This window comes from Desmodus rotundus, chromosome 1 (assembly GCF_022682495.2).
Source record: "Desmodus rotundus isolate HL8 chromosome 1, HLdesRot8A.1, whole genome shotgun sequence".
NCBI lineage: Eukaryota > Metazoa > Chordata > Mammalia > Chiroptera > Phyllostomidae > Desmodus > Desmodus rotundus.
In genome coordinates, this window is record NC_071387.1 from 84,643,871 (window position 1) to 84,658,171 (window position 14,301).

General features: G+C 45.4%; 1 protein-coding gene across 3 annotated transcripts in view; it reads left to right on the plus strand.

Moving 5' to 3' along the window:
• Positions 1-14,301, plus strand: part of SYK (spleen associated tyrosine kinase) — an 86,959-nt gene that overhangs the window by 26,770 nt on the left and 45,888 nt on the right. For all 3 annotated transcript variants that reach the window (XM_053925582.2, XM_053925583.2, XM_053925579.2), the window contains 2 exons: positions 11,156-11,599; positions 13,803-13,963. In XM_053925582.2, the coding sequence (XP_053781557.1) occupies positions 11,195-11,599; positions 13,803-13,963 (566 nt within the window). In that variant the 5' untranslated portion in view covers positions 11,156-11,194. The remainder of the gene's footprint in view (positions 1-11,155; positions 11,600-13,802; positions 13,964-14,301) is intronic.

A 14,301-nucleotide genomic window follows, 5' to 3' on the forward strand; every position in this document is an offset into this window, starting at 1 on the left:
CCTACCCCATTAGGCCACTCATCCAAGCCCGGGAGACATAGCAGCTCTACCTAATTCATAGAAACAGAAAGAGAGAGGCTGTAAAAATGAGGAGACACAGAAACATAGCCAATATGAACAGAACACAACTCCAGAAAAAGAACCAAATAAAATGGAGACAAATAATCTAGATGCAAAACTCAAAACCCTGGTCACAGGATGCTCAATAAACTTAATGCGAACCCAACAGCATGAAAAAGAACCAGTCATAAACGAAGGTACATTATTGAAATAAAGAATAACCTACAGGGAGTCAACAGTATAGTGGATGAAGCCAAGAATCAAATCAGTGGTTTAGAATATAAGGAAGCAAAAAATACCCAATCAGAACAGCAAGAAGAGAAAAGAATCCAAAAAAATCAGGATATGTAAGGAGCCTCTAGGACAACTTCAAGCATGCCAATGTTCGCAACATGAGGGTGCTGGAAGGAGAAGAGAGAGAGCAAGAAATTGAGAACCTATTTGAAAAAATAATGACAGGAAACCTCCCTAAACTGATGAAGGAGATAGACATACAATTCTGGGAAGCAAAGAGAGTCCCAAACAAGATGAACCCAAAGAGGCCCACCCCAAGACACATCATAATTAAAATGCAAAAGGTTAAATACAAAGAGAGAATCTTAAAAGAAGCAAGAGAAAGACAGTTACCTACAAAGAAGTTCCCATTTGACTGTCAGCTGATTTCTCAACAGAACCTTTGCAGGCCAGAAGGGATTGGCAAGAAATATTCAAAGTGATGAATAGCAAGGACCTACAACCAAGATTACTCTACCCAGCAAAGCTATCATTTAGAATCAAAGGACTGACAAAGGGTTTCCCAGACAAGAAAAATCTAAAGGAGTTCATCCCCACCAAACCAGTATTATATGAAATTTTAAAGGGTCTTCTTTAAGAAGAAGAAGATAAAAATTGTGAACAATAAAATGACAATAAATACATATCTATCAACAACTGAATCTAAAAAAAAGCAAAATAAATGAACAAGCAGAACAGAAACAGTATCATAGATACAGAGAATGTTTTTCATAGTTGCCATATGGGAGGTGCATCAGGGGGATGGGTGAAAAAGATGAAGGGATTAAAAAATACAAATTGGTTGTTACAGAATAGTCATGGGGATGTAATTTACAGCATAGGGAATATAGTCAATACTCTAATAACTACGGTTTCAGACGGGTGTGAGATTTATTGGGATGATCACTTAGTAAGTTATGTAATATCTAATGACTGGATTGTATACCCGAAACTAATATAATACTGCACGTCAACTGTAATTGGGAATAAAAATGATTAAAAACAAAACAAAATAAAATCAATAAGCAAAAAAAAAAAAAACTAACAAGAAAGAAAAAAAAATGCTGTCAGCACTGCCTCTGCCACTGGCTCCTGTGTGTTCTTCAGGAGATAACTGACATTCCTGAGAAGGATATCTAGTCTGTCAATTGGGAATAATAGTAGCCATTACTTTTAGGGTGTTGTGCAGGTCACCTGATACCCTCCTGCAAGTGACTGTTTATGGAATAGCTGCTTCTTATTGCCAGCCTTGTCATCTTCGTCACCATCATTCTCCAGGCTGTCCTAGCGTTTTTGGTTCAAGTTTATTATATACAAAATGGTGATACTTTATCATAGAGCTATCATTTTTTTCAGGCTTGGGGTGCAGTTAGGCTACTGTTACTTTTTGGAACACATCCCCTTGCTGCATCCTAGTAAACCTATCCACAGGAGTCCTTCCAGGTTCCTGTGTCTGTGGAGGGTTTCTCTCCAGTTTGTGTCTCCAGGGACATTTCCTTACCTGTTGTGGAGTGAAGCCTGGCTGGGCTTCTCCTGGATGCTTTTCCAAGTGTGGGAGACAACACATCCTGGAGTGAGAGATTTAAAAGCCTGCTTACTGTGGAGTATGCATATGTTTAGTAGCTGCATGAAAAGCACCTTGGGTCTCAACCTGAGGGATTTCACCTGCCAGAAGCCCTCTGTAAAGTTGTGCCTCTTGCTGCTACCATGAGCAGCTGTGTGCCAGGAGATTTGGGATCTGAGTCAGAGAGAGCTGGCATGTCAGCTCTGACCTGCACGTCACCATCCTGACATAAAGACCATGCCTGCTCAACCTTACCAGGCCCCACTTGAGTTAGCATCCTGAGATCTCAGATAAGGACTTTATAGGATTTTCTCATATTTGGAATTTGATATTACAGTGTCCTAGGGCTTTTTAAAAATATGAAGTAACCAAAGAGTTATTTCTCTTTGGTGTGCCCCACCTAGCAATTTGAGATAAAGTTCATTTGGTAAGAACTCTTGTGAGAGTGCATTTCAAGTTCATTGCCATGCTCTTAGACTTGAGTCTGTTTTGTGGGATCCATGTCCTTGTCCTTATCCTTGGCGTGTCCTTGTTTCATTTCAATGTAAAATTAAAAGAGGTCCTTTGTATAGAGACCTGCACTTCTGCTTTCTGGCTGGCTTCGCATGCTCACGCCGGGGAGAAGCCCACTTCCCCAGTCACGGGCTACATGGCAACAGGGTGTGTTCCACCTTGTAGGGGCTCATCTGCTGCTCTCTCTCTGTTTCCACTGGTCTCCCTTTAAATACTTCTCTCCACTTTGTGGGCTTCTTTCTTCCCATACTCCATGCTGTCCTGGGCTTCTGATTCTCAGCCTGCATTTGGGCCGAGGAAATAAAGGTAGGTCAAATGTATGGGAACCAAGTAAATCCAGAACCATGATCCCAGAACTTTGTAACTCAAGGAAGGATACTAAAGCCTCAACAGGTTCATAACTGTGCCCCTGGCTTTTTTCCCCTCTGTGCAGCCAGCACTCCCCTATTGAGCACGTGCCCCTAAGAGCTAGGGTTAGCCCTTTGCCAGCCTAGTTCTTTCTCTCTGTCATATAACCTTTACCACTTATTTAAGCAGTAGGTGTATTTATCTCACAGGTTTATGAAATCTAAGGACACTATCATATGATTCTGTAATATTTTGCAGTGAGTCATCCACAACTGTCCTTTAACTGATTAGAGAAAAAATATGGTGATTTTTTAAATATATATTCAGTAAAACTTTTCTGTAGATGTCTTCATCCACAGTCATGTGTCCTTTTTGTTTAAGTCGGGAGGTTTGCTTTCTGTAGTGGCTGCAGGGTCCCAGCAGAGGTTTTGTGAATGAGGGGAGGGCTGAAGTTGAGAACCGTAGCAAAGTGCATATGGATCTGACAGGAGAAGCCATATCACTGGGAGGGAACCCAGGCCTCCCAGGAGCCTCTGTTCTCTGAGTGTGAAGGGGTCTTGGAAAGTCATTTGAGAGTAGGACCCTGGAAGCTCAGTCACTTTTCTGTTTGTCCACCTTTCCTGTGTGGTTTGCCCAGATGAAGAGAAAGCCAGTAAGAGCTGTCAGCGGCTTTCAGTGAAGCCGCTGGACCAGTACCCGTCTGCAGCCCAGAGGTTGGGGATCCGGGCTGTATAGGGAGGAGAGGGGGCTGCATTGCTTGTTCTCTTGTCTGTTACAGGTATTTTGTCTGTTGTTTTCATCTTTTTTCAGAGGAGAGTGAGTGATGAGGTAGCATTTGGGACACAGTGGCTGGGTGAAATTCATTGGGGAGATGTCCTCACACCCACCCAGGATCAATTCCACCGCAGCCCACTAGATGAAATACCACCATTCCTCTTCTACTCAAGAGGGACATTACCAAGTGACACCTTGGATAGACCCCGTGTTCATTGATTATTCACTAAGCCTTGTGCTCTTTTTAATAATCAGTTGCCTCACAGTGGACATGCTGTGTGATGTGGTGACTGGTGGAGAAGTAGTGCAGAGGAAATAAACCATCTCTTCTCAGTGCAGACAGAGCTGAGTTTGCCAGTCATATCTCTGAAACTAACCAGCCATCCTTGACAAGCCGGGCAGACCTACTCTCTGGGCTGGGCTCCTTCCTCTTTTTTATGCAAATTGACTGAACCCACAGATAATAATTTTCCTTTCACCCAAGTCCTGACACTTAAAATTTGAGCTTCAAGCTGCAGAGGAAATTCCCAGGCAATTTTTATCGAGGCTGCTTTGCATTGAGGTAGCTCTGTGGCTTTGAGCATGAGAAGGTCAGATAGCTTTTTGCATCTTCCTTATTTTGTTTCCCAACCTGGTAGGATAGGGAAGAAGTTATCCCCAGATACTGTTTCCCCAGAGCACCATCCACTTCTTCCACTGTCACCTCAGTCCATGTCATCTGGGAAGTCTGTATGGCTGGTGATGTGAAATCAGCCACCTGAATGTTCTGAGCACCATTGGAAATGTCCTCTACAGCAGCAGTCTTTAGGGGCCAGGGACCGGTCTCATGGAAGACAATTTTTCCACAGACTGGATGGAGGTAGGGGATGTTTTGGGATGATTTAAGCACATTACATTCAGGCTTGCCTCCTGCTGCGCAGCCCAGTTCCTAACAGGCCTGAACCGGTACCTGTCTGCAGCCCAGAGGTTGGGGATCCATGCTCTACAGGGAGGAGAGGGGGCTGCACCCTTTGGTTTGGTGCCATGGTTCAGTGGGTCTTAAGAAAAGCAGAAGCCTTGAATCACAGGTCTTGGCCTCTGATAATCAGGACAGATAGTATTAATAAAAAGACAGCCTACTTCTTCTGGTTCCATGACAAGTTTAAAAGCACTGAAATGAACACAGATTTAGGGAACAACAAAACTGCATTTGAAAACAGTCTTATACCAAAGCAAAATGGTGAATCCTTATAGACAAGGTTGGATCTTTTCAGGAGGTGGGGAAAGCAGAAGAAAATTATTTACAGTTGACCCTCATTAAATATGAAATCTACATTTACAAATTTACCTTCTCCCTACTATGTATTTCAAGATCCAAATCAATACTCACTGCACTAGTGTGCTCATTTGTCAACATCCACTGAAAAGGGAAAAATCTGAATCACCCAACATGCACATTCCCAGCTGAGGTCAAAAGAGGTGACTCATACCTTCTTGTCTCAGCTCATACTGCAAATAAGGGTCCTTTTCATGGTCTACTTAGAGCCACTCTTTTTTTTTTTTTTTTTTTGCATTTGCTGTTTGGCCCCAAGCATAGCACTGAGGTCTGCCTGGGGATCCAGTGCAGGGAGGCTGAGATGTGCCTCATGGAGAAAACATATGTGTTAGGTAAGCTTCACTTAGTCCTGAGTCACAGCACTTTTGGTCTTGAGCTCAATGGTAACAAGTCAACAACACACATGAAATAAGTTTATTTAAATAGGAACACACATAAAACAAGGTTATATGTTGACTGGTTGACTAAAATGTCATAACCACAGGTTTGCAGGAGGATAACTCTGTTCTTCCCAGGAGCAATGAATGGTTCAGTATTTGAGAATTCAGTGTTCACAGTGACTTTATAGAATTTAAGTACCACGAATAATGAGAATCAACTGTAGATGAAGAAGATGACTAGAGCCAAGAGTAGTAATATTGATAAAATGAAGAGAGGGGAAAAAAAGGGAAAGAAACGACACTGTGATCATTGGTGATTTATAGTGTTGTTGGTGACAGTAAATTAATCTGAACTTTGGATTGCCTCTGACCCTGCTTTCCAGGTGCATACATTGTGGCCCTTGCAGGGCTTAGGGGCCAGTGCCTCTGACCATCTTCCAGATAGAAGTGGAGATGAAGGAGATAGGCAATGCCAGCAAAAGGAGTGTGGGGGTGATGCATCTCTCTTAGTGTGTAAACTGAGCCTCATTTGGAAAGGCAGCTTTTCATTAGCTGAGGCCACATGGCCACATTTGTGGACCACTGAGTGTGGACACAGGAGGGGGATGTGTCCATGTGTGTTTAGATCTCAGTGGCAGCAGCAGCATCAAAGCTGCTGCCTTTCTAAGAGGCTCTTGGGCAAAATGGAATTGTGTGGGGTAAGGTGACGAGGATAGTGAATGCACTGGAATAACATTGAGTGAGGGAGGGTGTGTGAGCTTGGAGCAGAGCTGGGAGCAGGCCTCTGAAGACTGCAGGAACATAACTGGAAGTTCCATGCATCCTGTGGGCAGATGGAAGAGCAGAGCTGGAGGGGAGGCAGGGCTTTGGCTGAGAAAGCCTTTTCTGCCACGTGTGCCCATTCCAGGCTGGAACAGGTGTACATAAGAGGTGATGAGCCCTATGTAAGCATGTTACTCCATTGGCTGGGGAACCTCATAGGATTGGATAAGTGTCCAGGGTACTCTGACTCCGGCACCATGCTCACCACATGGGCAAAGCAGCCCCTGCACATTGAGAATTTGTATTGCAAAAGCAATGTGCATTCACTATAGAAACACTGAAAAGGAAAGATCTGTATGTTTCCACTTTGCAAGTATTTTGTAAGTACCTGGGCAGCCCCTAAGTGTTAAAGGTACAGGTCAATAATTCCAGATATTGGGGCCAGAGGGCAGGCTTGTATTTAACAATGAAGGAAATAGACACTTTGGTGAGATAAAGATAAATAGGGGCATGAAGCTACCTCAGACACGGTTCTCAGAAGACGTGGCTCTGAGGTGACAGATCTGAGACCACACGGCTGAGAAGGAGAAACCAGCCAGGTTCGAGTGAGGCAGCTGGGGTCAGGGAAGGTCCCATCAAGTTAGGACAGGAAGGAAGGCTGTATGGCTGGACATGATGAGCATGGGCATAAGTGGGCAAGATGAGTAAGAGGCTCGGGCTAAACCATGGGAGGAAGTAGGGTCCATAGAGGGTTTGGGGTATGATGAGGTGGGAGATGGCTTGGCAGCCTCACACTGCCTGCTTCATAGGGAATGGACCACAAGCGGGGCTGGTGGTAGGGAGAGCTGGAACAAACTTCCATCAATGTGAGTAAGAGGGTAGAATCAAGGAAGACAGAAGCCAGGGCTTTGGGATATATGTTAGAGAAAAGGTGATGAGAGCTCCCTGGGGACCAGCTGGTTTGATTCCCAGCCTCTGATGCAGCAGGTCCCTGCATGGAGCTCACACTACTTAAGGGAACCCACTCTGGCATAGAATGGTTGCATCTGGTGGAAACCATGTCTTTTCTGACTCTGTGGATTAGACATACACAATGAGTGCGAGAGAGGAATCCTGAAAGACTCTAGTCTCGTCCAAAGCTACCAGTTAGGGTTGGTGTCATTTCCTGTTATGGGGTGCTGAGGGAGGAATGTTCATGAGCCACGGAAAGCTCCATTCTGAGGGTATGAGGGCTGAGTTGTCTGTCAGACATTCCGGTGGAAACGTCAGGTAAGCAGCATCTGGGTCAGGACCACAGTGGAGAGAGGACATGTGAGCTCCTGGGCATGTTATGGGTAGTGGGCTGCAAGGAAGAGAGACTGACCCACTGAAGTGGGGCACTGCAGGAGGTCAGGCAAGCTAGGGCCACAGAGGTGACATTGGGTTTGGCCACTTGCAGGTTGGTGACCTTGGGAAGAACAGAGGACAATGGGCGGAAAGAGCTAAGGGGTGGTGCAGAGGTTTCACCAGTAAACATAAAGAAGTCAGTCAAACTACCTACCATCCTTTCAGATTTTCTCTGTCCTTTCTCACTCTCAGTGTGTATTTTATCACATATGTGTGTACATATAACCTTTTAAAAACAAAACTGGATTCTCTGTATCCCTTATTTTGAAATTAGCTTTCACTTAATCCTAAATCTTTTGACCACCTGCCATGTACAGGAACTCCTCCAGGGCCCGAGACAGGGCAGCAAGCAAAGGCACCCTCTCCTCGCCTCCCAGAGCTGGCTTGCTGCTGAGGGACCCAGACAGAAAGCAAGTCAACAGTAGGTCACAGTGTATTAAAGGATTGTCACCTATGGAGAAATGCTGTGGAGAAGAATGAAGCAGGAGAGCATGCTTTGCTGCCCGAGGCATTGCTAAACATTATTTCATGTCACAAAGCATTTTTCCATCATGAAATGCACATTTAACCTGTGTCATAGGAAAGCCCCAGAAGAGCAGCTGATGCTGCAGTGTGTTGAGGAGCTCACCTCACCAGTTGAAGATTCACCTTACGGACAAGTGACCTGTGCAGATAGGCACCTCTTTTGTTTCTCAATATCGAGCTTTTGAATAAACTGGTTTCACACATGTAGAAAAATAACTGGAAATGTTGAAATAGACAAAAAAAATAGTACTTCAAAAATAGGTAGGAAGTTATAGGCACTGTTGAGGAGAAAATTATCCTGGTGAGTGTTAGAGTTTGGGCTATAGACTTTCCTTGGGTCCACGGAAAAGGCATATTTAAGCAGTGCCTCTAAGTGAGTACCAGGAGGTGGCCCAGGTGATGGGCATGTGAGGAAAGCCCGCAGCTGGAAGCTGCTGTCTGTACCTGTCCTAACAGTGGCAGAAGCAGTCGAGATGACAGTCGTGTCCCAACTAAGGCTGAGTGCAAAGGCAAAACTTAGGATTTACCATAGTGAGCGAGAGCTAGTGTTTAAAAAATAGGGCTGAGAACCACAGTATGGTGACAGGCCCCTATGGAGAGTGGCTGGAATGAAGGTGACAGTCCCATCACCATGGTCTGTGTTGTAGAGAGGTGGTTGGAGACCAGGCAAAGGCAGTGCATGGGCGCCAGTGGGAGCTAGTCCTGAGAAGCATAAAAAGGGCATCACAGGTGTTGTTATCCCCCAAATTAAATAGCCCAAGAATATGCCCTGAGCTGTCCTTGCAATGCCCCATCTCTGCTGTCAAAACCACCTCCACCACTCCAGGTGTCACCTTCAGCACAGGAGGTCACACCAGCAGCCATGGGGCTACTACCACCTGGTGTAGCCAGACCTCCATGCTCCCAGGGAAGCCCCCTGCTCAGGGATGAGTCTGAAATGTTCCCTCAGAGCTATACAGGTGTGCCCCAATGTGCCTGGAGGACAGGCCCTGGCGGGCTGCCTCATCACGGCCTGTCTTTGTCTTGTCAATTGGTTTTGGTGTGGGACTCACAGCAGAGGCCAGTGCCAATGTAAGTGTTAGTGACAAAGAGATGAATTTAACAAATGATAATGGTGTTAAGATTTATATAAATTAAAAAGTATTTGTTAACATTTAATATATTATTCTTTTTTTTTAAATTTTTATGGTTATTGAATTACAGTTGTATGCCTTTTCTCCCCATTCTTGAAGACTTACAATTTTAGTTGAGGCTCATGGTAGGTGGCAGCTATGTCAAGGGTCCCAAGAGTAGGGACAGCTAAGAGCCAGGGTGCATCTGAGGTATGTCTCAAAGATGACCTGCCCCCTGCCCTGCCCTGCTCGTCTCCCCTCCACCCCAACCAGAGAGAGTGAGTGCAAGGACCTGGGGAAAGCATCTGTGGCCTGGGGGCTGGGCCTACTAGGTATGAAGCTAGCAGGCATGGTGGGACAGTGATGGGAAGGACTGGGACATGCAGGGACCTGTGGGGCCACAGGTGAGTGGAGGAGGAATAGGAGGGGAAGGATGTAGGCCAGCAGCTGTCAGGCTTCCAGCCACGAAGCTAGGGTGATGTGGTCAAACCAGACAGCGGTAATAGATACAGAGAGAGTAGAGCTCACACCCAATCCATTTTCAACACAAGCCCGAGAGAAAGCAAGGACTTTGGAAGGAGGCTGGCTCCTGGCTGGGTGGCACCTGGGCAAGGAAGGCAGTCAGGTGGCAGTGGAGATCTTGGCTGCAGGTGAAGTCAGGGACCAGCATGAGCATCACCGAGATTGTTGGCCCTGCAGTCCTGCAGGCCACCGCATTTTCAGAGTCCAGGTGATGTGCACAGATGGAAGTTTGAGAAGCTGTGGGCTGCAGGGGAGAAGAGTTGGAAGTGCAGGTGGGGCTCATAGAGCAAGGGATGGCTGAGGCTCTAGAAGACTCACTACAGGAACAGAGCAGAGTGTAATAAAGGAATACTTAGGGCCTCACTGTTCAGGGGGCAGGGCTGAACCTGCAATGTAAGCATCCAAGAAGGATTGCCAGAAACGCAGAATGAAGCCAGAAGAGAAGCAGTGATTCCAGGAGATGTGTCAGCTCACTGTCTCTCTAGAGATGTCTTCTTGTTAACAGTGTTCTTCAACTTGAATGCAAATATAGACTGTACTTAAAAAAACCTGCTGGGAGATGAAGTTTTAGAAACTGGACAGACAAATGAGTCACTGATAGTCGCTGTTAGAAGAAAAAAGAATTATTTGTATGATCAAATTATAATAAACTCAAGTGTTATTAGGGGCTTCATCAGGAGCACTGACTTCGATATTGCCTAGAGAAAAGTCTGTTGCCTCTATTAGGTATATGTGCTTATATATACAGCCACTTGTAGGATAATCCATGTTGAGAAGAGGCTGTTTCACATTACCCTGTATCTGTGTGTGTCTGTGTGCTTCTCTGTGTATCTGTCTGTGCCTATATATGTGTGTCTGTTTATTAAAGAAGTATCTTTTCTGTGATAGGTGCCTCATCAAATGTGAAACCTGCACCATTTCTTCAGTGTGGGCTGTTACAAGCAGGTGCCCAGAAGTGGTCTGAAAGAGGGCAGGGAGGAGAGAGTGTACAGCCTGTGGCCAGGGGTTTTGAGAGGATGTCACTCTTCATGCCTCAGGTTGGAGGCTTGTAAGTCCCATCTCTTGGCCAAAGGTGTATTATGTGGTGCGTCTACATGCCCAACACTTCAGCACCCTGATGTCTAGCTACAGTGTATAAGACAATAAACATTCGGCATTCAGGTGCAGAGTGTACAGCAACATCTTCACTGCATGTAGCTCTGACCAGCCGCGCATGCTCCTTACTGCTGTCTGCACCTTGAGAGAGTGACAGGCATAAGCTCATCCAGGCTCCGTTTGGTGTGCCTGCTGTCAGGACCAGCTCCTAAGCCCCATTATGCAGTGGGAGTTCTCTTTTCAATGTGCCTCTTAGAATTCTGACTCCACCAAAAACCCCCAGAAGTTTCTGTGGCCATGTTTGTCCGATGTTCTGTTTTCAGGTTCCATACTGAGAGCGTGGGTTTGAAATCAAATGATTATGCATGCAGAAGGATGGACAGCAGGTCAGTTAGAGCTGTAGGCCAAGTCCCAGGAGGAAAGGGCCTCTCCTGATGGAGGGCCTGGCTCCAGTGTCAAAGGTTGTCAGTTTTACAACTGTTTCTGCTGTGTGGGTGCTGACCAATTCCCCTCTTTGTTTTGACAGGTAGACACTGTGTGCCCTTGGCCGTGAGGGGAGACAGGCATGGCCTCAGGTGTGGCTGACCACCTGCCCTTCTTCTTTGGTAACATCACCCGGGAGGAGGCTGAGGACTACCTGGTCCAGGGTGGCATGAGTGACGGGCTCTACCTGCTGCGCCAGAGCCGCAATTACCTGGGTGGCTTCGCCCTGTCAGTGGCACATGGGCGCAAAGCACACCACTACACCATTGAGCGGGAGCTGAATGGGACCTATGCCATCGCAGGTGGCAGGGCCCATGCTAGCCCTGCTGAGCTCTGCCACTACCACTCCCAAGAGTCAGATGGCCTCATCTGCCTCCTCAAGAAGCCCTTCCACCGGCCGCCTGGGGTGCAGCCCAAGACTGGACCCTTCGAGGACCTGAAGGAGAACCTTATCCGGGAGTATGTGAAGCAGACCTGGAACCTGCAGGTGGGTCGCACAGGTCCCTCCACTGTGTACAGTCTTGTGCGAGCCTGCTGTTCCATACCCTAGCCTGTGCAGCACAGCTAAGCATTGCTGCCTCAGATAAGCAGCCTTCGTCATCAACTTGGACCAAAAAATGTTTTGCTACAAGAAGGCAGCCTTTCCTTTTTTGTGGTCACAGTTGAGAGGGCAGCCCCTACATGCTAGCAATGTGGGTTTCTCCACCGCAGGAAACCACTGTCACCCAGTTCATACTGAGCCCTTTCAGACAGACTTCACAGGCATCTGTTGGTCTTTGTTTACCTAAAGGGGTCATACTAGACAGAATGGGCACTGGATTTTACAGCTTCGTAACCTCTCTCACAGAACTTTCTGTGTCGGCACACATATTTATTAACCTCTTTTGGCTGCCTGATATTCTCTGCTATGCATTGTAATTTATTTAACTTTAATTGTTTACAAATAATGCTGTTAGTAAGATCTCTCTATACCCATCCCTCTGAGCTGTCAGGCAATATCTTCAGATAAACTTGAACAGGGTGGGTTTGCCACAGAGAAGGGGGTATATGTTTAATATGTGTATATTGATACCTTGCCATCCAGAAAGGTCCCACAGGCTGTGACAACTTATATTCCTATGGTCTCCTGCTCAGACTTCTGTGCGCAGCCATTCCTCCTGAGCTTCCTGGATGTGTGTGCCCCACAGTTTGCTCTTAGCTGAAACGTACGGAGTTATGACTACATAGGCTTTTGACGATTATATTCTGTGACCCTCTTTTTACTCATTTAATATGTGCTATACTAAATTCAACCTTGCAGACATATAGTAATACTGTGTGCCCCATATTTTTCACTGGCATTTTTAGAAATGTGTTAGACCACCCTTTTACTCTTTTTAAAGTCATATAAATCAGATTCACTGAGTTGTAACTTATGCATATAAGAGTCATCCTTTTTAGGTGTACAATGCTATGAATGTTGACAAACACATAGCATAAGGTTGCCCCTGTCGCAGTCAAGGTATGCAGCAGCTCCATTATCCATCAAGCGCCCTTGTACCTCCCCTGACCCTAGACCCGGAAGCCCCTCATCTGATTTCCATCCCATAGCTCTGCCTTTCCAGAATGCCATATAAATGAATTCATACAGTATGTAGCCCTTTCAGATGGGCTTCTTTCACTCAATACAGTGCCTTTTCTAGTCAGCTGTGTGGCTCCCTTGTCTTTGTCATGAGTATCACCCCACACCCTTTTCACTTTGACCTCTGCTTGCTGTGCTTTCAGGCTTCTATGGTATGTAGCCTATCACTGCTTTGTTTTTTGTGTTTCATTTGTGAGGCAGGAGAAAATTCTCATATTCCTTCCGCTCTTCCATCTCCTCCTTTGTGTTGGTTATATTTTTTTATTTCTTGTGGTTCTTTTTAAAAAATTTTTAACTGTATTGAATTGAGAGAGAGAAAAAAAACTGTCAATTTGGTGCTCCACTTATTTATGCATGCACTGGTTGATTCTTGTATGTGCCTGACTGGGGACCTAACCTGAAACCTTGGCTTTTTGGGATGACACTCTAACCAACTGAGCTACCCAGCCAAAGCTTTTGTGGTTCTTTTTATAACTTCAAATAATCAAAATTTGGTTCTTCATTTCTTACTGTACAGAATATGTATTTCTCTCCCATTAAGAACAATGAGGATGTAAATTCACTCAGCTGTCAGCCTCTCTGCCACTTTTGTTTTCACACCAGTCGTTCCTGCGCTTTCTGTGATCACGGTGCCTGCAGCTCCACACCAGTGTGTGTGGCTCAGAGTGCAGCCTTGAGAGGCAGACAGGACAGCACGACTTAATGCTTCTTAATTGTTAGTAGATGATCAAGCTCAATACAGAACAATAAGTTCTACTAGACGACTAATCCAAGGAGAGCAGGAGGCATGTTCTCTAGACCTCATGGATTATACCAGGTGGTTTCTAAAGCTGGTGCAGTTTCTAGAAGGCCAATAAATCTCAATATTGTAAAGTCTATTTTGCTGTTTACACATTGAAGTTATTTAAGTAATCTATAAGACCTTACTGGGTTTACTTATTGAGTGAATGAACAAACAAAACACATTTGATTGTATTTTGTCATGTCAGGATTTAGAATAAATTGGAAATGGTTTCACTGTCGTTTTTCATTTAACTCAGTGTTGCTCTGCTCTCCCCCATTGTGGCAGGGCCAAGCTCTGGAACAGGCCATTATCAGCCAGAAGCCTCAGCTGGAGAAGCTGATCGCCACCACAGCCCATGAGAAAATGCCCTGGTTCCACGGAAAAATCTCTCGGGATGAATCTGAGCAAACTGTCCTGATAGGATCGAAGACAAATGGAAAATTTTTGTAAGTATTATATCTTTTCCTCCCACCCATACCTCCAGGCCTGCTCGAACTATCGGGTAACTCAGGCTTTTCATTACTAGACCCATGCAACTCAGGAAGGAGCCACACATGCTAGCCTGCCAGGAGATGTTTCCAACCAAAGCTATCCCTTGTAATTCAGTGTTTGTTTTGCCCCATTGGACCCCAAAGTGAACAGTTTTCTTGGGCACTGAGGGACATAATTTAAAGATACAATGTTATTCAGCCTCATAGTCTGCTTTTAATGGCAAATATAGGGTGCATAACAATATCTGTGGCTATTCATTTACACCAAACATACCACAGTTTGTTCACTCACA